At 42.8% G+C, this 26,558-nt stretch overlaps 1 protein-coding gene across 3 annotated transcripts in view; it reads left to right on the forward strand.

Annotated features, from left to right (window-relative positions):
- Nucleotides 1-26,558, forward strand: part of TMEM117 (transmembrane protein 117) — a 372,578-nt gene that overhangs the window by 55,347 nt on the left and 290,673 nt on the right. For all 3 annotated transcript variants that reach the window (XM_006126495.4, XM_075930343.1, XM_025186333.2), the window contains one exon: nucleotides 2,547-2,679. In XM_006126495.4, coding sequence (XP_006126557.3) covers nucleotides 2,547-2,679 — 133 coding nt within the window. The remainder of the gene's footprint in view (nucleotides 1-2,546; nucleotides 2,680-26,558) is intronic.

The raw sequence follows: 26,558 nt of genomic DNA on the forward strand, positions 1-26,558 counted from the left end.
AGAAATGATTATACAGTTTTGTTAGTAGCACAGCATGCTGTGCTTTGCAATGTGATTATTTCTGTTTCTGTTACATTAGCACTGAGAGCATTTCTACACTGAATTAGGGGAGCAAGCTTCTCAGGCTATGTACACTCACTGTATTAGCTGTGTGGATGTAGCTCTAACACTGTGCTTTGGGCTCCCAAATCCACCCATGCCCACGGGCTCCCAAACCCACAGGCTTCAAAGTCCAAGCTGCAGTGTCTATGATTAGGCTCGCCATTGAGCAGGGCAAAGAGGGAGTTGCCTCTGGGCCCAGTGAGTCAAAAAGCCTGGGCCTTCTGGACACTGCTACCAAAGGAAAGATGGTAGCCAGAGTCCTGGAACTTCTGAATTGCCTCTGGAGCTCTGCACAGTGTGCTCCAAGCAGCTTTGAAGGCTGGCTGCCTCCAGACTCTCCCTTCTGCCTGAGGCCCCGCCCCTCCCAGCAGCATGGAAGAAGTCTCCTCCACCTTGTCCAAGGGCCTAACAAATCTGTTGCCTCCTCTCCCACCTCCTGTCTGTGATGCTAGATTCAGAGGGCTAGCATGAGTCTTGATAAAACAAGTCTGTGGATTTGGACTGGGAGGCTTAATCCCATGTGTAGAGGAAGTATTGCTCTTCCCATTTTACAGGTGAGAAACTAAGGCACAGAGAGTGTAATCAACTTGACCAAGGTCAGATAGGAAGTCTGCGGAAGAATCAGAAACTGAACTAGCTGTTCTGAGACCGTTCAAACCTTAGCCACCAGACCTGTGAGGCTGTCTCATCTCAGCAGCTATGCAGGGGTGAGCCTGGTCAGTACTGGAATGTGAGCCCTTCAGTGCATTGCTACAGTAGTGATTTTCAGTAGCTTAAACCATCTCAAAATCTCCAATATTGGCATTACATGGATATAGAACAGGACACATGGCAACCTGCAGAATTATGTGAACGTTTTTATTTGTTTGTTGTTTTTGGAAAGTGGTAGGCTAGGCCAACTTCTAATTTAGGAGTTCCCCATCTAAGCTTCAGTCTAACGTGCGGAGCACTGTGGGCGTGATTCAGTATAGCACTTAGCATGTGCTTAGCTTGAAGCCAATGGTATTGATCGTCTCTTTAGACCATTTAAAAATATGTTAGTGGAGAAAAAGATGATAGATGCTGAAAAAGATATGGATGTAATATTAAGTGGAAAACATATGTTTGATTGTTTATTTTACTTCTTGCAAAAAGAAAACCTATTCTTTTACTCTAGTATGGTATTTACAGTATTTTTTCTTTTTAAAAAATGTCTTACTATTTTGCTTTTTTGTTTGTCCTGCGCCTAACTGTTTGTTTTTTGCACAGGTTGCCATTTCTTCTCGCTGCTTGCAACATGGTTCATTTTGGGGCAGAAATTACCCTACTTGTAGTAAAAAGCTTCTGAAATCTAAGCCATTTTGTAAGGCAGCTCTATGAATTTTAGCACTACTGCCAGATCTTAAAATTAAGGAACTCTACTGATGCCCTAAGACATAGATATCAATTACGAGGCGTTTAGTGGGGAATTTAAGAAGTGTGAACACAGAACTCTAAGGCACGTCCCTTGCAAAAGTATACAGTGTAAAATAGTTTTAACATTCAGCACAGCACAAAAAATGTGACTCTTGCCTTGAATATTATGTTGGATTTTAGACTGATTCCAGATACACGTTCCCCTTGTCTAGTAATTTGTTTTAATTGTTTTAATATGTTATTCTCTGTGAAAAGACTAAGGCTGAAATGCTAGGCTGTGTCTACATTGGCGTGATCTTGCGCCAAAGTGGCCGCTTTTGCGCAAAAACATGCTGCCTGTCTACACTGGCGGGGAGTTCTTGCGCAAGAACACTGACGTTCTAATGTGTGAAATCAGTGCTTCTTGCGCAAGAACTATGATGCTCCCGCTCAGGAACAAGCCCTCTTGCGCAACTGTTCTTGCGCAAGAGGCCAGTGTAGACAGGCAACATGAATTTCTTGCGCAAAAAAGCCCGATGGCTAAAATGGCCATCAGAGCTTTCTTGCGCAAGAGAATGTCTACACTGGCACAGATGCTCTTGCGCAAAAGCACATCTCTTGCGCAAAGGCACATGCCAGTGTAGACGCTCTCTTGTGCAAATACTTTAACACAAGAACTCTTGCATTAAAGAGTACTTGCGCAAGATCATGCCAATGTAGACGTAGCCCTACAGTTTGAGCCACTTTGAAAAGACCCTTGCTCAGCCCTTGGGATTCTGCATAGGTACAGCTGTCCATACTAGTGTATCTGATGTAAGAGCTGGGCCTAAGTTGAGTGGACATCAGTGTATGAGGTGCACACCCAAATACTTTATAATATTGAAGAATATTGAAGAAATATTCTCCAGTTACGCTACATGCAAAATCCTGGAAAAAATTACAGAAAATTGAGCAATTGAATTTCATAAGTAAGTACATTTTAGCAAACTGATTTGCTCTTGCTATAATGTAGAGATACATTTGCATTATGGATAAAGTGGAATTGACTGCTCATAATATTCTCACCACAGGTCAGTTACTCCGGCTAAAAATGTTTCGAGAGGATCATGGCTCTTGGATGACAATGTTCTTCAGCACCATTCTCTTCCTCTTCATTTTTTCTCACATTTACAATCTCTGCCTCCTTATGGCGGAAGATATGAGGTAGGTCATGTTTTTTTTTTCCTTTTCTTCTATTGGTGCATATATTCTCTCTGGGATTTATTTTATAGTGTGCCCTGTATGATTAACAGTTTACTATAAAGAAAACTCATTAGCGTTTGAAGTCTACCTTCTTCACACCTCTGTTTTTCTCCATTTAGGCATGATGGTAATTTAGCAGCCTGACTGATTAAGAGGTTTGGATGATCAGTGAAGAGCAGTATTAAGCTGATTACTTCACAATTATAAAAATGTGATACAGTTATTAATTATTAACCCAACTTACTAATTTGTAGTTTGTTCACAGAAAAACCTTCATTAAATTGAAAGTTAAGGTTGAGTATGTATCAGTAATCTAAGGGCAAAACTATTACAGGAACAATGTAATTATCCCCATATGAAGCATTACAGCTCAGGAAATTCAGATGATTAAATGGGTAAATATCTTGTTTACTTAACAAGCCAAAAAAGATTTTATTAAAGAATGTGGTGTGTTGTTTAATGGACTGAAATGCATCAGGAAAATATAAATGTGATGTATTATGAGTCCCATTGTGCTTCAAAAAAATATATGCAGCATGTGAGGTTTCATTACCAAGATAAGATGAAATAAAAGCTGAAATTAACTAAACGGTAAAACAGTTGGGGTAATAATGTGATCACCATAATAACACCAAACAAATTATGAAGTTGTATTGGTCTAATAGAAATGAAAATGGATAATCCTCCCAACTCATGGGCTACGTCTACACTGGCATGAATTTCCGGAAATGCTTAAAACGGAATAGTTTTCCGTTATACGTATTTCCGGAAAAGGAGCATCTACATTGGCAGAATGCTTTTCTGGAAAAGCCCTTTTTCCGGAAAAGCGTCTGTGGCCAATGTAGATGCGCTTTTCCGGAAAAAAGCCCCGATCGTCATTTTCGCGATTGGGGCTTTTTTCCGGAAAAGACTACTGGGCTGTCTACACTGGCCCTTTTCCAGAACAGTTTTCCGGAAAAAGGACTTTTGCCCAAGCGAGAGCAGCATAGTTTTTCCGGAAAAGCAGCTGATTTCTTACAGTAGATCGTCATTGCTTTTCTGGAAATTCAAGGAGCCAGTGTAGACAGCTCGCAGCTTATTCCGGAAAAGCGGCCCAGTGTAGACATGGCCATGAGGTTTAGGCTTTAGCAGTCCATCTTGCATTTTTATCTGTTATTGACTGTGTCATTTTGTTATTATCATGCTATATTTACCTTTGATTTCCCAAAAAATAGAAGATAGAACTAGCTTTTGGAGTTAGTGGATAGTGGGTTCTGCCTTGTGACAGTCTTAAATTTGTTGCTGTAACCATGCTTCGCATTCAGAAAGTTAATTCACTGTTTCCAGCACTTCAGGGCCTCACCTTTATTACTTTTTCTCTTCATTTGTTTGCATACTGCCAGCTGTGCTGAAACAACCCTGTGGTAGTCAAAGCCCATATGCATACAGACAGAAATGACCTATTTATAAAATAGCATGCATCAGTCAAACTATCCATTTTCTTATATAACATGAAATAAAATCTCCCCATGCTTGGGGTTTATGCCAGTCTGATATATATAGAAAATTGTTATGGCACATTGACTGTACTATGCCTGGTGAATCATTTGAACTTACCAAATGCTCTGAAGGTTTACTGGAATTTGTTTAGTATATTTCTAGCATAGTGGGTAAAAATGTAAGCAAACAGTAAAAATGTCATTCTTCAATGCTGTGACTTTGATGTAGAATAAGATCACTTTCTTCCACATCAAATATGTATTTGGTATACAGGCAGTCCCTGGGTTACGTACAAGATAGGGACTATAGGTTTGTTCTTAAGTTGAATTTGTACGTAAGTCGGAACTGGCTCCAGATCAGCCGCTGCTGCTGAAACTGACCGGGGGCTGACTACAGGAAGCCCAAGGTAGAGTTGCTCTGCCCCCAGCTTCCTGGAATCAGTCACTGACCAGTTTCAACAGCGGCTGAATCTGGAGCCTGGGACAGAACAGCTGGGGCGCTGCTGGGTAGGTCTCCCCAGGACCAACCCGGCAGCACCCCAGCTGCTCTACCCCAGGCGTCCACAACAAAAGCCTGGTCTGCTGGGGGGGGGGGGGGGGGAACGGGACGACGCACTAGTTGCGCCTCCCGCCCAGCAGACCAGGGAGACCCGGAGCAAAGCTAAGTTAGTTCAAATTAGCGCTGTAGTGTAGACATACCCTTAGAGAGTGGATTTCCTCTTACCATAGCAAATGTAATGCTCATGGAAGCTGCTTGTTTGACTCCATGGTTATTGCATAAACAGCAGTCTTTGCAACATGGCCTTACCAGTGCAACCCAGTCCTACTCTGGAGAAACTAGCATTGAAGGTAAAAAGGCATATCTGTAATTATGGTCATACAAAATCAATAAGGAGTCCGGTGGCATTTTAAAGACTAACAAATTTATTAGCGTATATGATTTTGTGAGATACAACTCACTTCCTCAAATGTGATATCTGTGCTAATTAAATCACAGTGAATGTGGCTCATCTCCAACCGTGATAAGAAGGTTGGAGTACCTGAAGGGGAAATTACTTACTGTAATGTGAGAACCAGTCCATGTTTCTATTTAAACCCCTTTTCAGGGTGTCAAATTTGCATATGAATTTCAGCTCATCAGTTTCTCCTTTTTTTCCCCCAAGTTTTTTTGCTTGAGAATGGCAACTTGAAAGTCTGAAACTATGTCCACAAAAGTTAAAGTGCTCCCCCACTGATTTTTGTATGTTGCCATTCTTCATGTCTGATTTGTGTCCATTTATTCATTTGTATAGAGACAGTCCAGTTTGTTCAGTGTACATGACAGAGGGCCATTGTTGGCACATGATGGCATATATTAACAGGTATCAGGTTTAAAACAAACAAAAGGAAGTACTTCTTCACTCAACACACACTCAGCCTGTGGAACTCCTTGCCAGAGGATGTTGTGAAGACCAGGACTTCAACAGGGTTGAAAAATGAGTTAGATAATTTCATGGAGGTTAGGTCCATCAATGGCCATTAGCCAGGATGAGTAGGAATGGTGTCCCTAACCTGTCAGAATCTGGGAATGGGTAACAGGGGTGGGATCACTTGCTGATTATCAGTTCTGTTCATTCCATTTAGGGGCACCTAGCAATGGCCACTGTCAGAAGAAAGGATACTGGATTAGATTGACCTTTGGTCTTATCCAGTGTCGCCGTTCTTGTGTTCTTCTTACATTAATAGATGTGCACGTGAATGAGCCTAGCTGATGTGATTAGGTCCTGTGATGGTGTCACTAGGGTAGATGTGTCACTGGCTGAGTGACTGTCTGTCTGAGAAGCTGGCACAGAGCAATGTAGTGCTATCATTTCCAATTGTCTCTCAGTTACCAGCCCAACCCAACTTGATAAGTTCAGACACTACATTTAAAAGGGGAATTCTCCCTCAGAAGGGAGTGTGTGTGGCATATCACAGCCAGTGTGCAGAGAGACTGGGTTAGGGAAGCAAAAGATCAGAAGAGCTGCTTATCCTATGGGAGAGACACCAATCTCAGTACATGGAGGCAGGGTCGTGATTTTAGGATTGTTATTTTCCAAAGATCTGTAACTCTTTAATGCTGATGAAAAGTAAAATTCCTGTGGTTAAGAAATACTTTGCTAACCCTGAGTTCCTAACCTGCCTGCCATTTTGTCTCTGCTGGGGTCAATAAAGAAGCTCAAAGCACCTACTGAGGGAATGTGCATAACTGAGTAGAAAGGCTCTAAAGAGCTGGAATGCTCTTTTGGGAATGTAAGGGAGCTAGGACTGAAGGACTTGATTGCCAGACACAGAGCATGTATCTGGGAATATGCCTGACATTCAAAGCTATAAAGTGTGACCAGCCACCAGTAGAGCAGGTTGAAAATTTTCTACAGATGTTTGTGGAAAAATGCCAATCTTTTGAAACAAAAACATTTTGTGGAAATTATTCACTTTTGATAGAAGAAGCATGTAGGCAGTGATAGGGGTGAGACAGAAAAAAAGGCCCTGGACTAACCTAGTGGCTATGGTACTCATCTGGAATATGAAAACCCTACCTTCAGGATCCTGCTTTGCTTGATTCAAAGTAAGGATAGGGTCTCCCATGTTATAGGTAAATGATCTTTGCCTCTTTTCAGTTGGAGCTGTTTCTCATTGTATAATATGCTTTGGGCTAGAGACACTGACTATGCAAGAGGTTAAGGAACACAAACAGAATGTAATGGAGCTTCAGGGGGTAGCTGAGTTAGTCTGTTATAAAAAAAACAGCAAGCAAATGGTCTGGTAGCACTTTGTAGACTAATAAAACACGTAGATGGTATCGTGAGCTTTTGTGGGCACAGCTCACTTCTTCAGATGACTGGAGTTATGATTAGAGGATAAGGAAATTCAAAATAAATAGGAGAAGGGAAGGGAGGGGCGGGAAAAGGTTGTTCTGTCGCCCAGCCCCCTACCTCTAAGCATAAAGTATCAGGAGAAAGGGTTTTTCCACAAAAATCTGTAGAAAATTCTCAACCTGCTCTACTGGTGACTGTCACACTTTATAAATTTGAATGTCAGGCATATTCCCAGCTACATACTCTGTGTCTGGTCATTCAAGTTCCTGTGACCCTCACATCCTAGGAGAATTCCCTGACCCCTGGGAGTGGGTCTCTCTGTTTTTTCATTAAAACTTTCTGAAGGTTGCAGTTTTGTCCCAGCATGGAATGGGAAAAAATTTGAAATTTGTGAACATTTTCACAGGAAAGGAAAACTATTTCCTACCCAGCTATTGTCACTCTCTACACCACGGAGGCTGGGGCGATGCGGTATACAGTGGTTGGGTTTAGGGATGTTAAAAGGGTTAACCATTTTAACTCAGGGCCTGCCGCCTGGCCTGCCAACCAGCCCCAATGCGACCGTGGGGTCCTGCTGCAGGTCCTGCCATGGCTGTGAAGTCCTGTTGCTTGGCCTACTGGCCTTCCTTGGCTGGGGATGCTCTGGCCTGTCATGGCTGGTCACAAGCAGAGTTCACTGGAAAGAGCTGGTTAACCAGATAGCCAGTTAACCAGTAAGCATACAGGTAAGCCTCATGCTTACTAGTATGCTTACTGGTTAACTGTTTAACATCCATAGTTGGGTTCACTCACAACAGAATGGTGTCTGTCCAGAGAGAGGGATGAGGCCACATTGTAACAGTGACCTTCATAACAGTGTTGTCTTCAAGTCATCATTGTCACGTCCAAGTCGAGTCTCAAGTCACTACAGTTCAAGTCTCAAGTCAAGTCTCGAGTCCCTAAAGTCACTTTCTAGTCAAGTCCCAAGTCGAGTCTCAAGTCTTAATTTAAAAAATGTCAAGTCACTTTTGTACAAGCTATCAATATCAGCATTTTCGGACAATTTTTTCACCAAGTCAATTTAACAAAATTAGCAAATCTCAAGTCGAGTCACCTAGGCGACTTAAGTCAGACTCAAGTTCAAGTTGTGGGACTCGAGTCAACAACTCTGCTTCATAATACTGAAGGGGGGGAGGGTGAGTCAAGGTGACTTTATTTCAGAAAATTTTCTTTCTTTTTCAAGAACACTAGAATTTAAAACTGATTGCAGAGAAACTGAAGAATGCTAGCATGAGTGGTGATAAAAGCTGAGATTTTTCAAAAGATCCTAAGGCGGCTATTTCACCCAACTTTCACAGGATTCCATGGGGTTTGAGTACTTAAGGCCCCTTTGAAAATCTCGTCCAGAGAACTTTGCCTGGGATCTGCCTGCTTGAGAGACTGCCTCCCGCTGCCGTATTGCCAGGACTGAGGCAATAGTGAAAAGGGTGCTTTCGAGCAATAATCCTCAGTTTTTCTATAGCACTTTTCATCCTTGGGTGTCAGAACACTGTACAAAGGACAGTGTATGTCAATGACATTGAGTGACATTGAGTCACAGAGATGAGTGATGTTCAAGGTTACATGGTAGCTACAGCACCCATGTCTCTGGACTACCAAGCCAGTGCCCTGTGTGTTTAGCCGCCTTCATATAGTTTTAATTTGCTATGGCCTTGTGTGTAAAGTTTTGCCTAGCTCCTGATGTCATGCAGGCATCTCTAGAAGATTATTGGCTCCACGATGTAATAATGCAGACAAGACTTTCAGCATCTGCTGGGGAGGTGAATAGTATGTATATGACAGGACCAACATACAGATGAAAAGCAATATTATCCTTTCTATTTCAGTGTTAATTAGAATTATTAAAGCAATAGTTGGTCTTTTGCTCTTGTGCAGTATTGCGTAATTGAGACCATTCACATTCTTACAAAACTCATCAGTGATTCTGATGCAAGAATGGAACTGATAAATGAGAAAAAGGCTGTGTTAATTTAAAGCTTCATTTGAAACATATGAAAGAAGGGGAAAATCCTTCTTAGTTAAGTGGAAAAGAATGAATTGTGAGAGAACATGGTATAAAACCAACCACCATGTTGTAATCACATAGCATTTGACATTTGTAAATGTGTTCTGGGAAAAGCCACATGAGGGCAGCAAAAGTCATGTTTTAAAAATAAATATATAATAAATGGCTGTGAGTTAAATGCAGCAGATTTTTTTCTACTAAAAGCCATTTCTTTCTGTTTTTTAGTGTCATAATCTCAAACACTGAATTTTTCTTTTCTTTTCAATCTGTATAGTTTCAACTAAGCCATTTTTCTTGAAGTGTCTATTTCATACTTCTATTATTTGACTTTAGCCCATCCAATTATACGATCGTATGGAAAGATGGTATAAGTTCATAACAAGATTAATTGAAATTTGTTTCAAATGGGAATACTTTTAAATGCAATATTGATCTCCTGTTTAAAGAAAGAGTTGTCTGTGGATGTGCTCAGATATATCATTATTCAATAGCAGAAAGTGACTTTAAAGCTAGAGCCACAACATTCTCTCTGTTGATTATGACCTTCTACTGTTGTTAATACAGTTGTCACTATAGTCTCATGTGAGAGTTGGATCTCTCATATCAGTTTTTGAAGTACTTTCTGTATGTATTCTTTCACTGGGATTCAGTTGTTTTTATATAGTTCTAGATTAATGTTTCTTGGTATTCCTGTGTCTTTACTTTTAATGTAACATATTTCAAGCGTATGCATAGGTCCTGTTGAAGTCAGCATGTGAAATGCTGGCTCCATTGAAGTTAATGACAAAACTCCCAATGACTTTAACAGAGTTAAGATTTCATCCAAAGATTGTGCTGAATCCACAGAGATCCTGAAGCCCCTAAGTTGGGTTTTTAGGGACTACTGTATACCACCAAACACCTGCTGAGTTGCTCTCTAACCCCAACAGGGGCCCGAAGTTGATCGGTTACTATGTTTTTCAGTAAAAGTTCCCTAGGTTCGTTTGATTTGGCTTCTAAGCAGTCAGGCTGCTGTCTCACTTCAGGCAAGCAGGCGCCTGTCTCCTGCCTAAACCCCAGCATAATTCGTGAACCAGATGTGCGTGCGTGTGTGCATGTGTGTTTGTAGGATTTGTCTTAGAACGTTCATCCCAGTGCATAAAGGTTCTCCCCTGGATGTAGGAAATCCTAGTTCACACCCCCTTGAGGAATAGGGAGTGGAATATTCTCCCACCTCACAGAAGAGAGCTCTCTAACCACTAAGCTATGGAAATGTTTCCACTTTAATTAAATATTAATTGGCCAAAGAAAGACCAAGAATGACACTGTAGACTAGTGGTTAGGGCACTCACCTGAGAAGTGGTAGAAGGGGATTGTGGTGCAAATATATTTGAGAAATGCTATAGTTCATTCCTATTGGGGGCACAGAGATATGTTGGCAACATCTCTTCGTCAGTTGCTGAAAGGGGTATGACAGAACTGGAACTGAGCTATTACAATTTACGAATATTGTATGTTGACCTAGCTGTTGGGATGTTTACTATGTGAACATATTGGTTTAGTTTTATAGAACCTGTAAGGAAAAACAAACAGGGTATGCAAACACATAAGGGTGTTAAAACAATGCCTGGGCAGCAAAAGACCTGGGAACATACAAGATCAAAATACTGTAGCAATTATAAAAAAAAAAAAACCCAGCCTATTTCTTAAGAGAGAAATTTTTCACAGGAATCAGCCTGAGATTCAGCCATCTGCTGGGATGTTTGAAGGTAGGCCTTCCTATATTACTAACGGAAGATGTTTACATTTAGACCTTTGTTGTTTTAAAATCCTGGAATGTTTTTTTTCTGCTGTTTAAAATAAACTGTATTTAGGATTAAGAAGGCTGTCTGATCACACTAGTGGTCACGGTCCTAAAGGGAAGAACTATAGTTGTCAGATCCTAGCTGGGCCTGCTGGGTACACACGAGTGATGCAAAAGATGCTGTAGACCAGGGCCCAGGCTAAGAGTCAGAGAATCATGTGATACATCCCTAGGAGAGGTAAAGGCATGACTGATATGAAGGGATGCTCTCAGAGAGACCAGTAAGGGGCAGAGGTGCAGCTGACCCTGCAACTATGACACAGGAGTCCAGTGGAGTTGCTATGGTGACAACTGGAATATCTTTGTGATGTAGCTGGTCGCTACACACTCTGATTCTCCCCTCCCACACACCTTACAATTAATGTCCTTTTAAATGTAAGGAATAACACAAGGCGAAATAAATTGATCATAAAGCTATATATATTTACACTTCAGGCTTAAGTTCACATACAACCCTGTTCTGTGTTTGAGATATCATCTTGTTCTTTTGAAATAGTGTATTTGTTTAACACCGGGGTGGGGAACCTTAGGCCTGGAGGGGGGGAGGGCAGATGTAGTCCCTGGCTTGCCTGGATCCAGCTCCCAGGACTCAGGGCTCATCCCTCACCACAGCACTGGGGAGTCCGTACTGGCACTCCAGCCCCTGCTGCCACCTACCCGACTAATTTTTCTGTGGGTCAGCAGCCCCCGATCCAGAAAAAGTTCCCACCCCGGTAACAAAATAAAACGAGCAATCTAAGATGCTCAAAATTTCAACTAAATGTATCTATTAATTTGTGGTAAATACTGTATAAAATTTAGCCATTACAAGACTTTTTCCCCCTTTTTGTTCATATTGTAAATTTGTTGTTTTTGAAATATTTGTTTCAAATGGTTAATGTACTGGCCAAATTCACTGACACTACTGAGGCTTTGCTAAGACCAGTGTTGTCACTGTGCAAACTTGGAGGCAAAAGGGGCAGTTGCCCTGGGGTACAGCAGTTCTAAAGAGCTCTGGGCTCCCAGCTGCTGTCACACTGTGGTCCTGCTAGTGCTGAGGATTGACTTCCTTGGCCCTGCCCTTTCCACTGGAGGCTCTTTCCCTTCTGGGAATGCGGAGCTGCCCCTTCCCTCACCTTGAACAGGGGTCCTGTGAGGCTGTCGGCTCTCCTGTGACTGACACTGCTTTGTTTCACTTTTTACATTTCAGAAAATTGCAGTATTAGATACCAATAAGGCTTTTTATTTAATCATTCTGCTCTGTTGCAGCTGTAATCTTGGATAGCAGTAGCTTTGTCCTTGTTCAAATGGATTTGGCATTAAATTTGCACTGGGCCAGAGCTTCTGCAGTGGTAATCAACATAGCATATTACAACCCTATACCAATTACCAGCCCATTTTTTCACTTTCTTATCACTGCTCAGTGAAAACCAGTTGAAGTTGCTGTGGCACTGTCATGCAAGCTTTCAGCTAAATCCATATGCAATTTTAATAGATGGAGAATTAATATGATACAAAAAACTTCATGAAAAGTTTTTCAAGATGAAATAATTTGGGTTGTCAAAAACTATATTATTTTAAAAGAAAAATGATGTATCTGCAATATTAGTCATCAGTCCCGCAGAGACTTGCACATGTATTTAACTTCACGTTTGAATAGTCCCACAGAGTTTTGTGTAACTACTTTTGTGCATTAAAGTAAGCACATAAGTAAGCCTGTGCAGGATTGCAGCCTTAATGTTTACAGATGAGACACTAGCTAGAAAGGGCAATGTAATGATTTGAAATGTCTAAAAACAATATTTGTATCTTTTCTTCGCTAGATTCAAGATTCAAAGTGTTTACTTTTTGAGAGAATGTTTTAATAGTATATGAGCTTGATGGAATACTTGTGATATGTTACCGCCCCAAGAATGTTAACACAATTGTAAAACATGCTACTGTATATTGTTGTCTGAATGCAAAATTAGGTCATAGAAATTGATATGAGTAATATCAGAATTTAGCAGAAGCTAATATATGGTGTCAGCCTCTATTGTTGCTTTATCCATTGTTATACTCATCAGTCAAAACGAAACCACAGAAATCTAATTAGAAAAATTTCAACAGACTTTCCAGTTGAGAAAAAAAATCAAACATAAGATTTAGCTTTTCAGCAATTGCGAAACTTTCAGGCCCATTGAAAGGGGAAAATTATGGAAACAGAATAGAGGCATATTGACTATTCAAGGCTGAAGTGATAAAACCTGCAACACCAAACCTATTTTTCCAAGATCTGGATTTTAAACATTGAATGCCAGAGTGCTAAGTGCACAGCCAATCATGTATAGGCACACATACCTGTAGACATAAGCAACTCAGGAGCTTAGTATAAGAGCCTCTGCCCTTTGAACTAAAAGCCACTTGCCTCTCAGCCTGTGCTGTAGAGGTCTCTTGTTCTTATCTGTTGCTGTGATCTAGGTGCCACTGCATGGGGCAGTGAACCACACTAGGGCTACGTCTACACTGCAGAGTTTTTGCGCAAAAACTTGCTGAGTGACCACAGTACAAGAGCGTTTTTGTGCAAGTAAATTTACAGTAAATTAGAAGAAGAGAGGACTTTTTGTACAATAGTTATTCCTTTTTCTACTAGGAATAAGCCTTTTTGAGCAAGAGCTCTTGCACAAAGAGGTATGTGTGGATGGCAAACAGGTTTCTTGCGCAAAAACAGCCTATGAAAAGAAGCACAGGTACTCTGGTGGCCATTCTGTTAATGGCAATCAGAGCTTTCTTGCTAAAGAGAGTCCATGCAGTCTGGATGCTTTCTTCTGCAAAAGCACATCATGTTTGCGATGTGCTTTTGTACTGTGGACACGCTCTTGTGCAAGACTTTGCGGAAGATCTCTTTTGCAAAAAGCTTCTTGCGCAAGAAGCCTGCAGAGTACATTCTTACACATCATAGTGTGTGTAGGGATTTTGAGAATATGTTTAGTATTAACTAACCATAGCATGGATCCCGGGGTCAGCGGGGGACTCTGAGTCCCCCACTGACCCCGGGCTCCATGGCTTTGAAGTGCACAAGAGTCCTCGCTGGGGACTCCTGTGCATTTCAAATGAATAATGGAATTTTCAAAAATTCTCTCCTAGTTCTTGCTACTGTTAAAAATTGAAGGAGTTGAGTATTGAAAAATGAATGAAAAATGTATTTTTATCACAAACTATAATAAGCATTTGTTTATTGGATAGTCTGTTGACTAGTCAATATCCCCCAGATAAAAGCACCAAAATGGGAGTGGGGAGGGGTTCTTCAAAGTGGCAGCACCACACAGCTGTGCAGCGCTGCCTCTCTGAAACCCCAAGGTGGCATTTCAAAGGAGCAGCCGCTGCACAGCTGATCCATGGATCAGCTGTGTAGCGGCTGCCTCTTTAACGCTGCCTCTGCGCATTTCAAAGGGGCAGCAGTGGAACCTGGGATCAGCTGGGGACTCCCCAGCTGATCCTGGGCTCTGCATGGCATTTCCCCAATACCAGGGTCAGTTGGGGAGTCCCCAGCTGGCCTAGATACTGGGGAAGTGCCACACAGAGACCGGGATCAGCTGGGGAATTTCCAACTGACCCTGGGCTCCACTGCCCCTTTGAAATGATGCCTCCACGCAAAGGGGTAGTGGAGCCCAGGATCCCCTGCTGATCCCAGGCTCTGCACGGCAGTTCCCCAGAACCCGATGTGGGTTCTGGAGAAGTGCTTCGTGGAGCCCGGGGTCAATTGGGGAGCCCTCAGCTGATCCCAGGCTCCTAGCAGCATGCAGTGTAGCATGGAGCCTGGGGTCAGCGGGAGACTCTGAGTTTCCCGCTAATCCCGGGCTCCATGGCTTTGAAATGCACAAGAGCCCCCGCTGGGGACTCTTGTGCATTTCAAAGCAGGTCCCCACATGCAGCCCAAAGTCAGTGGGACTTCTGGCTGGCCCCAGGCTGTATCCGAAGTTCTGCATTCCTCCTTTGAAATGTACAGGAGCCCCAGTGGGGTTTGTTGTACATTTCAGAGGAGGAATGTGGAAGTGCGTTATCGATTAGTTGACTAGTCAATGGAAATTCCATCGACTGGTTGACTAGTCAATTAACCTCATTTTAACATCCTTACCATAAACCCAATGCTTTTTGGACAAAAACTGAAAAAAATTAGGTTTTGGCTGAAAACTCTTCAGTTACTATTCAAAAATTTCAATAAAAAGCAGTTGTTTCTAGTAAAAAATGCATTTAGTTGAAAATCCAATTTTCCATTAAAAACATTGTAGGCAGAAAATCTTGAACCAGTCCTGCTCAGAAGACATTGTAATGCAAAGGTGGAAACACCTCTTTTTGGCTCACAGTTCACTCTACAACAGTATATATCAGTATATAGCTAATACTTATACCTTCAAATACAAAAATCATACATGCATGTAAATAAACAGAATCAGCAAAGTATATGCTTTTAATAGACACCTCATTTAGCCCACTTTGTACGAAATTTTGGGGCAAACATCAGTGGATGCATTGATGTTCTGCATGTTCACATAAAAAATCCAATAATGTCACAGTTGCTAAGGAATAGCTTCCTTCCTAATTGGATTTTCTTGTTTCCGGGTTCTAAATATAAAAACTTCTTTGATGAATATGCTCAAATATTTGGATAGTTATAACCAATCATCACATCTGGAGTTTAAATATTGAGAAGTGAATATCCGCCATGAATTGTTCATGGTCATTCCACAGAATACTAAATTTACTCAAGAATTCATAGACTAATATTGAATTCTATTTATCTATCTCTGATAACTAATTTACTCCCGAGTGGCAGAAAATGAATCAAATAACCTTTTTATAATAAATATTTATTGAGATTTCTTTATATATACACTATTGTTTTGTTTCCTCTAGTGTTAATATTCTGAAATTAACATGGCGTTTTAAAAATCAATTAGAAGTCCTGTAGTGCCTTAAAGGCTAACACATTTATTTGGGCATAAGCTTTCATGGGCAAAACCCCACAGGACTCCTCTTCAATGATCCCTCAAATGTTTCCATGCATGTGCAGAATAAATTTTGTTATGTGTGCTGAGGGATGTGCAGATGTGCATCACCAATAGAAACACATGCCCCAGCTGTGGGTGGCTGTGGGAGCTCTGCTAATCAACTGGGCAGCATTTGAATCTCTCTTGGGTTGTCACCCAAGTGCTCATCTTACAGGTAACAATACTTCACATTTGTTTAGTGGATATAGACTAACATGGTTACTCTTCTGATATGGTCTTTTCAGTATCATTCAGATTAAGTCGATCTGCATGTATAGAGGATTCTTTCCCCATTCGACTAAATAGAACTATTCCATGAAAGTGAGAAACAGGAAGAGGAGGAGGGAAGAGAAAGAAAAAGTTGCATGTGGAGATGGGTAGGTGCATAAAGAGACTGAGGCCTTGTCTATGGTATTCCAAGCCATCGACCTACATTACACAACTTCACCTACATGAATAACAGCTGAAGTCGAAATACTTAGCCTGCTTACACAGTATCTTCAGAGCAGTAAGTCAACAGATGACGCTCTCCTGTTGGTTCTGCCTGCTCTTCTTATTTTGGTGGCATACTAGAGGCAATGGGACAATGCTCAGTAGTCAAGTTATCATGTATACACTAGATGCAATAAATCAACCCCCACTGGATTGATCACTGCTGATCAATCCAGTCGGTAGTGAAGTCATGACCTGAGGCATATTAATACACTGTTGTTTCTAAAGGACAGAAAAGAATCTTCATTAATCTAAAGCATTCACTGAATGAAATCATTGCTAAAAGTCTCTTCTTTGGAAATTTTTTCTAGATCTGTTCAAAATAAGTAAAACTCATTGCATATTATTAATCTAGGAATTCTTGAGGTAGAAAATGATCGAAGAGAAAATTCCCATGTACTCCTACAAATCTTTGTATGCAAAGATTTCTAACAGTTACTTGAAATTCTTGAGTGCTCAATGGTTTGATTAGACATTTTTTAGCTGTCATCTTCTATACTCACCTACTAAAGTGTGGGTTGGAAAGTTATTTTTAAAGCCTTTTTTCTGCGAGGGAAGCAGCAGGACTGGGATGGAGAGTATATCTTTGAGTAAAAGTTAAAATGAAACATTGACAATTACAAGCTCAGAGTCCATTTAAATGAAAGTAACTTTGTGAAAAAATTGTGATAACATTATTTTTAATTTGGAACATGTTCTGAAGTGAGGAGCAAAAAAAAATGTAAAATAAATAAATAAATAACAAATTAAAGGTTCCCTTTATTTCACAATACTACCATTGTACTCAAAAAGTAATGAAAACTAAGAACATAATTAATAGTGGTTAACAGTAACATTTAATACCTGGGATTAGTGCTATTAATTAATAATAAAATCAAAATAATTTTTAACAATAACAAATTCATGTACAGTAGTGAGGGTCAATTTCTGCCGTATGTAAGTCCCTATAGCTGCTGAGGGAGCTCCACTGTGCAATGAAGAGAGCAAGATTTGAGGAGATTGCACAGGGCTTCTGGATTTTAATAGCCATAGAGCTGGAATATTCCAGACTACTCCCTCTTGGGCAATGGAAGCTTTCTGCAGTCAACTATGGAAGGTAAAGGCAAGATTTTTCCTGTTTATCCTTTGAACATCGACTTGAACCACTAGTCACTATTTCCTAATAGAAACACAGATATTTATAACTGGAAAGAGTCTGAAACACACAGCAATACCCTAGCTTCTGTGCACGTAGGGGTGTAACTGGAAACTTCTCATGAAACTTAAAAAATGTGTGGCACAGAAACCAAGGTATTGCTGGGGCTAAGTTCATCCTTCTTCCGCGGGTTCTGTTGACCCACAGCTTGCACCACTGTCAATATATACTGTGACAAAAAGAGGACACCTTCGGATTTGGAAAAGACTAATCTGTGATAATGAAAAATCCTTTGTCTGGAGATAATCCAGATGTTACCTTCTGAAAGTATTCAATGCTCTGCAGTTATAGGAGTGGGATTTACATATACATACACAAAAGAGGAACATAAATTATGATAAAGGAATTATCACAGAAAAAAATCCCCTCAGTAAATTTAAACTTAAATCAATCAAGCCAGTATATAAATCTAAATTTAGTTTATGATCAATTCCTGTGACTCAGAAATATCTGCCTTCTTAGCAGCATCAGATTTTTTCCAGTTATAATTATTTTACTCCAAGGAAATGGAGAATAAACACTCAATTCTTAGTTTAAGCAGGATCAGACAGAAAAAAAATCTGATTTTCATCTCCCAGGGTTGATTGCACAAAGATTTCAGTGTCCAAGAGGTGGTAATCTGGAATACAGATAGTCCCCGGGTTACGTACAAGATAGGGACTGTAGGTTTGTTCTTAAGTTGAATCTGTATGTAAGTCGGAACTGGCATCCAGATTCAGCCGCTGCTGAAACTGATGAGTTTCAACAGCGGCTGAATCTGGAGGCCAGTTCTGATTTACATACAGATTCAACTTAAGAACCCCAGGCATCCCCAAGTCAGCTGCTGCTGAAACTGATCAGCAGCTGATTCCAGGAAGCCCGGGACAGGGGCTTCCTGTAGTCAGCCACTGGTCAGTTTCAGCAGCGGCTGACTTGGGGACACCTGGGGCAGAGCAGCTGGGGTGCTGCTGGGTTGGTCCAGTGGTGCCCAGAGCGGCGCTACGGGACCAACCGGCAGCGCCCCAGCTGCTGTACCACAGGCGTCCGGAGCAAAGCCGCGGAGCACGGGGTAGCGGGACAGCCCAGACGTGCCGTGGCTATCCTGCTGCCCTCGGGCTCCGTGGCTTTGCTCTGCTTTGCTCCCCGTCCCCCTGGTCTGCAGACCAGGGGGACGGGGAACAAAGCGGCGGAACACGCGGCCAGCTGACAGCCCAGACGCGTCTGGGCTGTCCGCTGGCCACGTGCTCCTTGGCTTTGCTCTGCTCTGCTCCCCGTCCCCCTGGTCTACAGACCAGGGGGACGGGGAGCAGAGCAGAGCAAAGCGGCGGAACACGTGGCCAGCTGACAGCCCAGACACGTCTGGGCTGTCTGCTGCCCGCGTGTTCCGCTGCTTTGCTCCCCGTCCCCCTGGTCTGCAGACCAGGGGGACGGGGAGCAAAGCAGAGCAAAGCCACGGAGCCCGAGGGCAGCAGGATAGTCACGGGACGTCTGGGCTGTCCCGCTGTCCCCGTGCTCCGCGGCTTTGCTCCGGACGCCTGTGGTACAGTCTGGGCTGTCAGCTGGCCGCGTGCTCCTCGGCTTTGCTCTGCTCTGCTCCCTGTCCCCCTGGTCTGCAGACCAGGGGGATGGGGACGGGGAGCAGAGCAGAGCAAAGCGGCGGAACACGCGGCCAGCTGACAGCCCAGACGCGTCTGGGCTGTCCGCTGGCCACGTGCTCCTTGGCTTTGCTCTGCTCTGCTCCCCGTCCCCCTGGTCTACAGACCAGGGGGACGGGGAGCAGAGCAGAGCAAAGCGGCGGAACACGTGGCCAGCTGACAGCCCAGACACGTCTGGGCTGTCTGCTGCCCGCGTGTTCCGCTGCTTTGCTCCCCGTCCCCCTGGTCTGCAGACCAGGGGGACGGGGAGCAAAGCAGAGCAAAGCCACGGAGCCCGAGGGCAGCAGGATAGCTATGGGATGTCTGGGCTGTCCCGCTGTCCCCGTGCTCCGCGGCTTTGCTCCGGACGCCTGTGGTACAGTCTGGGCTGTCAGCTGGCCGCGTGCTCCGCGGCTTTGCTTCCTCTCCCTGGTCTGCTGGCGACCAGGGAGAGGGAGGGCCCCATTCGTAACTGCGGATCCAACGTAAGTCAGATCCGCGTAACTCGGGGACTGCCTGTAGTTCAACTCTATGTCCATTAAAATCCAGATTCTCCCTACCCGAACCTGCCTTAAAATGTGCTTCTCCAGATGAAGTAATTCACAAATAATAAGCATAGTGCATGGACTATGAGAAACAGTTCTTGGATACTATGGTGATGAGCATCATAGTAATTCATCTGGGCTTTTTCATTACATTATGAGCAACCAGCTGTGTTTGTGCCTGAAAATTACAGCAAAATAGAAGTGCCTGTAAATAAATACATTTTTAAAAAATCATGAGCTTGTGCAAAAATTAAACTTTCAGGATTTACATGGAAAAGGATTAGAGCAAAACAGGGGATTGATTTTATTTTAAAAAATGATACTGGTACACCAGTTTCATGGTGAGAATAGTGTTATTGCAAACCCCAGAAAGAGATGGGCTCAACAGTAATACAAGAAACATCATCCATTCTGCTTATGGCCTTAGATGTCTATGAATATGACTCTCAGAACTGCTAACTACACAATGTTGTAGCCTGCTGACATCACTTCAGAAAATTCTTGGTCTGGCTTGTGCAGTCATGATAATATATCACAGTTTGTATTCCACTTCACAATAAGTCTGATCCTTAAATTATTGTCTCTAGTCTCACTTAATTATCAATTCTAGAATTTTCCATAACTTTGAATTTAAAGTTTCAGGTTCTTGACTATTTCTCCTTTGTTGCTCATTGTCTGTTTCTCTGACTGTTGGAGGCCTGAAGAATATCGAAGCTCATTGTTAGAGCCTGATTTCCACCTGCCGCTGGTATTATTTCATTTACGTCAGTAGAGAGACTTCTCATTTACACTGATGCAAAAGATACCCTGTACTTTTTGGTTATGTTTGTAACCCTTCGCCCAAGTGTTGTTGGCAGTAATACGTGCTGGGTTCAAGTCCATCTACATATATTGAGAATTCTTTGATATTCCTCTTCAAATGCACCATCAGTGTTGAGTCTATAGCCAACATTTCTGGGATCACTACATACCTACTTTGAGTACCTTTAATAGGCAATCTTCCCCATTCGTGAGCATTGAGTCTGTGTAATTGCGATGGGTTGGTCGAGGTACACAGTTCTCCTGCTGTAGGCCTCATGGCCTGGTCTTACCCTACCCCAGAAGAGAAGAGAGAAGTCCTCTAGGTGGCTTCAGGTGGCTGCAGGGGGCAGCCAATCAGGGGCCAGAAAGATCATATAAAAAGCAGTAACAGGCAGGACAGTCAGTTGCTACATGGAGCAGGAAGAGCCTGGCTGGCTGGAAGAGCAGCAGGACTGGGGACAACACAATGTGGGGAAGACTGAGACCAGGAAAGGCTGCTGAAGACTGTGGGGAGCTAAAAAGGAGGTGGCTGAGGGGAGCTAGCAAGGCCTGAGCCCAGAATTTAGCCAGACCAGGCGAGGGTACTATGATAGGCCCTTCTAGTCTGATCAAAGACTAAGCCCAGGAAGGCTGCCAAACAGGACACAGAAACAGAGTATTTCAATGGGCCCCTGTTGGACTTTTATGAGAGGGCAATGTGTCTAGGGAGAAAGCCTTGGCAAGAAGATAAAGACTATATTCTGGAAGGGGTTTGTTTGTTTGTTCCACTTGAAAGCTTGACTTGGCAGAGGGCTGATTCACTGAAGAAACCACTGGGCATGGGCATGGGCATGACACTCCTGAGAGGTGGATACCACCCCATTCCAAACTGAGAGACTACAGACATGGAACTAGTCAAAGGGAGTGCTCGCAAGAGCGGGTGCTGACTCCATTACAGTAGTAAACAAGAAGAAACATTATTGGGGAAAAGAGAACACAATAACAATATACATCTACCAGACTGATAACGAAAACACTTCCTTAGAGTACTTTTGGCCATAGTCAATTCTGTTTCCTAACTCTCACCATCTGTATTCAATAGGCAAATGTCTTTTTACTACATCAATTACTCCTAGGATTGCCAACTTTCTAATTGCAGAAAAACCAAATACTCGTGTTCCACTTGCTGCCTTACCGCTTCCTTGAGGCTCCACCACTTCTTCAAGGTCCTGCCTCCCCACTCACTCCATCCATCTCCCTCCATTCTTGATTTCTCTTGCATTTCTCTGGCCTCATAGGCTGCTCAAGTCTATTCCTGGGGAGAGCAGTCCAACTTTAGCCCCATGCTTCTGCACAACCCATTCATCCTCTGGAAGAGACCGACCAGCCCTCAGCTCTTTACCTTCTGGATGCATGGTCCCAGGACAAGCCCAGTGCAGCAGCCCTGGGGAGCTGGCTTTGGGGCCTGAGGCAGGTGGTGGCTTGCATTGTCTTCCTCCCCTGCCACCAGCTGCATGCAGCCCGTGAGGAGTGAGCCAGCTTCTTTCTCCATGCCCATTGGCCAGGAAGCAATGGGCAGGGCAGGGAGGGGGCTGAAGGTACTGCCTAAAGGCCAAAGTGCCTTCTCTGCAGGGTGCCCCCAGCCACTTTGGAAGCTGCTGCCTGAGGTTAACCCTATGGATTATCTGTTATCCAGCACTCAGTTAACCAGAAATCCCAGTTAATTGGCATTTCTGATATATCCCAATACAAATCTTCATTCTAGTAACTAGGACCAGTATACTGCCCAACAAGTTATGCATTTTCACATTCTTCACTTGTCTTCTGCCTCTTTTGCATAGAAGTAAAGTAAGCAAGCTGAAATACAGGATTTATTCAAAAAAGCAACTTCCAGGGTGTGTCATAGGGTCAGTACAGATTCAGCCCAATCTCTTACACTTCCACATCTACAATGATATAATTAATGTTTATAATGATGACCTCGAGGCACTGTAAACTCCTGAAGTTTCCCCTGAATTATGTTCTGTATAGTTTTAGTGTTTATACTTTTAGTGATCTGGGTGTATGCCAGGCGCTGCCCATAGTGATATATAGTGCCATAAGATAACCTACTGTATAGAAAACTTTACTTGTATACACTGATGTGCTTCAAGAAACCAACCACTCTGCAGTGCAGTACTAGTACTGGATTGATGAGTATCTGTACACTATTTTATACTTTATTCATTTTATTGTGTTCTGATTCTTTGAAAAGTTGTTTTTCATTGGTGAAGTGTAGCTCTCAGAGAAGCAGAATACTTGATTAACTGGCATCCCCTTTTCCCCAACATGCTGGATAGCAAATCTTTAACTGTATGTAATAAAAACAAACATATTAGACTGTAAGCTCCTGTTGCACAGAACTTGTATTCTTGTATGTGTATAAAGTACCAAGCATATTTATGATGATAGAAATGTAGCCGTGTTAGTCTGGTGTAGCTGAAACAAAATACAGGACTATGTAGCACTTTAAAGACTAACAAGATGGTTTATTAGACGATGAGCTTTCGTGGGCCAGACCCACTTCCTCGAGGAAGTGGGTCTGGCCCACGAAAGCTCATCATCTAATAAACCATCTTGTTAGTCTTTAAAATGAAGCATATTTATGACACTCTATGATTTATAATACAATACTAAATATTGCTAGGACTTAATCCTGAAAATTTTTGAGTATTTGCACCCTACAAGATCAGGTCCATATTTAATTAATATCAAGGTATATTATACATTTGTGACAAGCATTCAGGAGAAAACCACAAAGCATAATGACTGATATCAAGTAATTATACTCTTGAGGTTAAGATTTTAATACTGTTGAAGGAACTACATAACTGCTGTCTGCATTTGGATAACAACTTAGTAGTCAGATACTTCTGCAAACATTTTCTTTAATACCCAGGCCCAGAAAACTCATGCAAATAGGTTTTCTAATTGACTTCCAGTACTTCCTTTACAAGACTGATACATCTGCATCAAGTTGTGAACTTCATCTTGTCTTGTAGATGTCATGTGGATTCAAGGGCTCGATTCTGGTTTGTAACCTTCATGTTGAAGTGTGACTGCTGTTACAGAATAGAACATTAGTTTTATAATAGGGGCTTGATACTTTTATCAATGACAGCCTCTGAGACATAGGTACTGAATGATATAGTACCATCAGCTCTGATTGTCTCTCATTCATCAGCTCATCCCAGGGAACTGTAGAGACTCTGTACAAAAGCAAAGGGGATAGGGCTGGAGTTTTCTTAACCTCAGTCCAGTGAAAAGATGGTCAGAGAAGGGGTGAGATGATGGCAATTTATGTCTGTTTATTATTTTGTAAGGATCTGTACTTTTAGAGCCTTCTTAAGTGTATGGTGGCTGGGTAAGATGTTCCTTTCCTGAGCCTGTCTTCCTTATTTGTCTGCCACTTTGTCCATGAAGGAGTTAATCAAGATACTCAGAGCATGCACAGTGAGGAGGAATTCTGAGGGAAAATCTGTGTAGCTGTAGGCTTAGACGGTCTAAACACTGGTTTCGGAGGCTAAGGTACCTTGATTGGAAGCTCTGTACCCCCAAAAATATTAGGCAGACGTCCCCTGGGACAGTGTCTTAGAGTACAAGAGCTAGGGACAGTGACCCAGCCCTGCCCAGACCCAGTTGGGTGAGGAGTGTGTGCGATCTAGCAGCTGGGTCTGCTCTTTACTCTCAATAAACAAGTGTCTATCCAGAATGGGGACTGAGCCAGGTTCCAACACATCCCATATCTGGTTAGGCTGAAACTATCACAAGAAGAGTTTTTTTCCTTTGGGTATGTCTATACCGCATTCCTCTTTTGAGAGAGGAATGCAAATGCAGCCGAGCGAAATTGTAAATGAAGCACGGATTTGAATTTCCTGCACTTCATTTGCTGGCTGCTAGTTTGAAATACCCTATTTCGAGATAAAAAATGCCGTGTAGACGCGGTTATTTTGAAAGAAACCCCTTCTTTCGAAATAATCCTTACACCTTAAAAATGAGGTTTAATGGTTATTTTGAAAGAAGGGTTTTCTTTCAAAATAACCGAATCTACATGGCATTTTTTTATCTTGAAATAGGGTATTTTGAAATAGCGGCCGGGCGCGATTATGCAAATGAAACGCGGGAAATTCAATTCCAGGCTTCATTTGCAATTTCACTCAGCTGCATTTGCATTCCTCTCTTGAAAGAGGAATGCAGTATAGACATACCCTTTGAGTCCTTGTTCACATTGATTCCAATCAGTTGTGTGCATGATGCATGCGCAGGTCTAGGAGAGTTTTTCCCTTAGCAGTTCCCATTGGGTCAGCTGTGGAGCTCCCGGGAGTTGTACCTTCATGGCTCTCAATACATGGCCCTGCTGAATCGATCCCCCTTCAGTTCCTTCTTACTGTCCGTGATGGCCAGTGGAACAGAATTCACTTATTCAACACGTGCTTTCCTTAGTGTTCTCCCTAGTTAGTTTTCTAGTTACTTGTTGGCTGTGTCTAATTGGCACCCTTTTCCGGAAAAGAGATGCTAATGAGACCAGTCGGAATTGCAAATGCCGTGGGGGATTTAAATATCCCCCGCGGCATTTGCATGAACATGGCTGCCGCTTTTTTCCGGCTCGGGGCTTTGCCAGAGAAAAGCGCCAGTCTAGACGGGATCTTTCGGAAAATAAAGCCTTTTCCGGAAGATCCCTTATTCCTCTTAAAATCCTCGGGGTGGAAGCTCTCCTGAAGCCCCTTGATTGACCCCCCCCCCCTCTGGATGGCAGCCTGTGGCAAGTGCAGCCGGTCTGATGGCCGAGTGCTGTGATGTGCCGAGTGTGGGCACTCAGGGCACTCCAAGCCAGGACTGCTTTGCAAGCGGGGAACCCCTGAGAACTGTCTGTCCGGGGTGGAGGTTGGGTCCCTTTAAGCACAGCCCTCGACTAGCCTGAGTCAGCAGCTCCATGCTCTAAGTCCTAATCTGATGCCCTGCCGGCACTGCTTCCGGCCATCCTTAACCCCGGTTCAGGGTCCACTCAGTGTGGACATGCTTGTTCGAATTAGCAAAACGCTAATTCAAACTAGTTTTTAAGTCTAGATGCACTAATTTGAATTAGCTTAGCTCGAATTAACTAATTCGAACTAAGTTAGTTCGAATTAGTGCTGTAGTGTAGACATACCCAGAGATAGTGGAGTGAGCCAAATCATGATGAGTCAGACACCACATACCACACCACTTAGTGTGTAAGTATAGGCTGCTCACAGGGTAGCCCATCCTGTACCTTAAATTCCATGAAATCTGAATGACTGGCCCTATAGGTCCTCAAAGTCCACAGGAGAACAGAATACTAGTCCTACAGTTGTCTTAAACCAAGGTGCCAGAATTTTTATGTTGCCTGCAGATCCTTGCTATCCCAAAGGTGAATTCCCGGAATATGTCATTCTGAACTCGAGCGCCTGGGCAATACCATTACCCACTCCCAGGACATGCACTGAATGAAAAGGTGTGTTAACTAGGCTAGCAAGTACTGTAAAACAAAAGCTCTCACCAGGCTTCTCACCCACACAGTCTTAGTCAACTGTCTATTGACAGACCGTGAATTGCAGATTGGTTGTTGCATCAGAAACAGACTTTTTTTGTTCTGAAAGTTTGCTGCTCAAGTAGCGACTGCCACCAGTATAGGAAAAAGTTCAAGGAAGGTGATGTCTGCTATAAAGCTCTGAGCCACCCAGCTTTAGAGCCACCTCTGTGTACATCATTCGCCTTATGAGTAAGCCCCAAAGCATTTGTCTCCTGAGGCCTGGCATTGTTAAAATAGTGCTAGCTCTCAAACTGAAACCTAAACTGAAACCTGAGGTGCACTGGAAGCAGCCGAAATACAGACTTGAAGTTGCATTTTGCCAACAGTGGCAGGATCACCCGGCATAACCATGGCTAGTGGAGCATCAAATGAGGAATATCTAACTGAACACTGCGGGGGACCAATGTGGTCATT

This window comes from Pelodiscus sinensis, chromosome 1 (genome assembly GCF_049634645.1).
Source record: "Pelodiscus sinensis isolate JC-2024 chromosome 1, ASM4963464v1, whole genome shotgun sequence".
Lineage (NCBI taxonomy): Eukaryota > Metazoa > Chordata > Testudines > Trionychidae > Pelodiscus > Pelodiscus sinensis.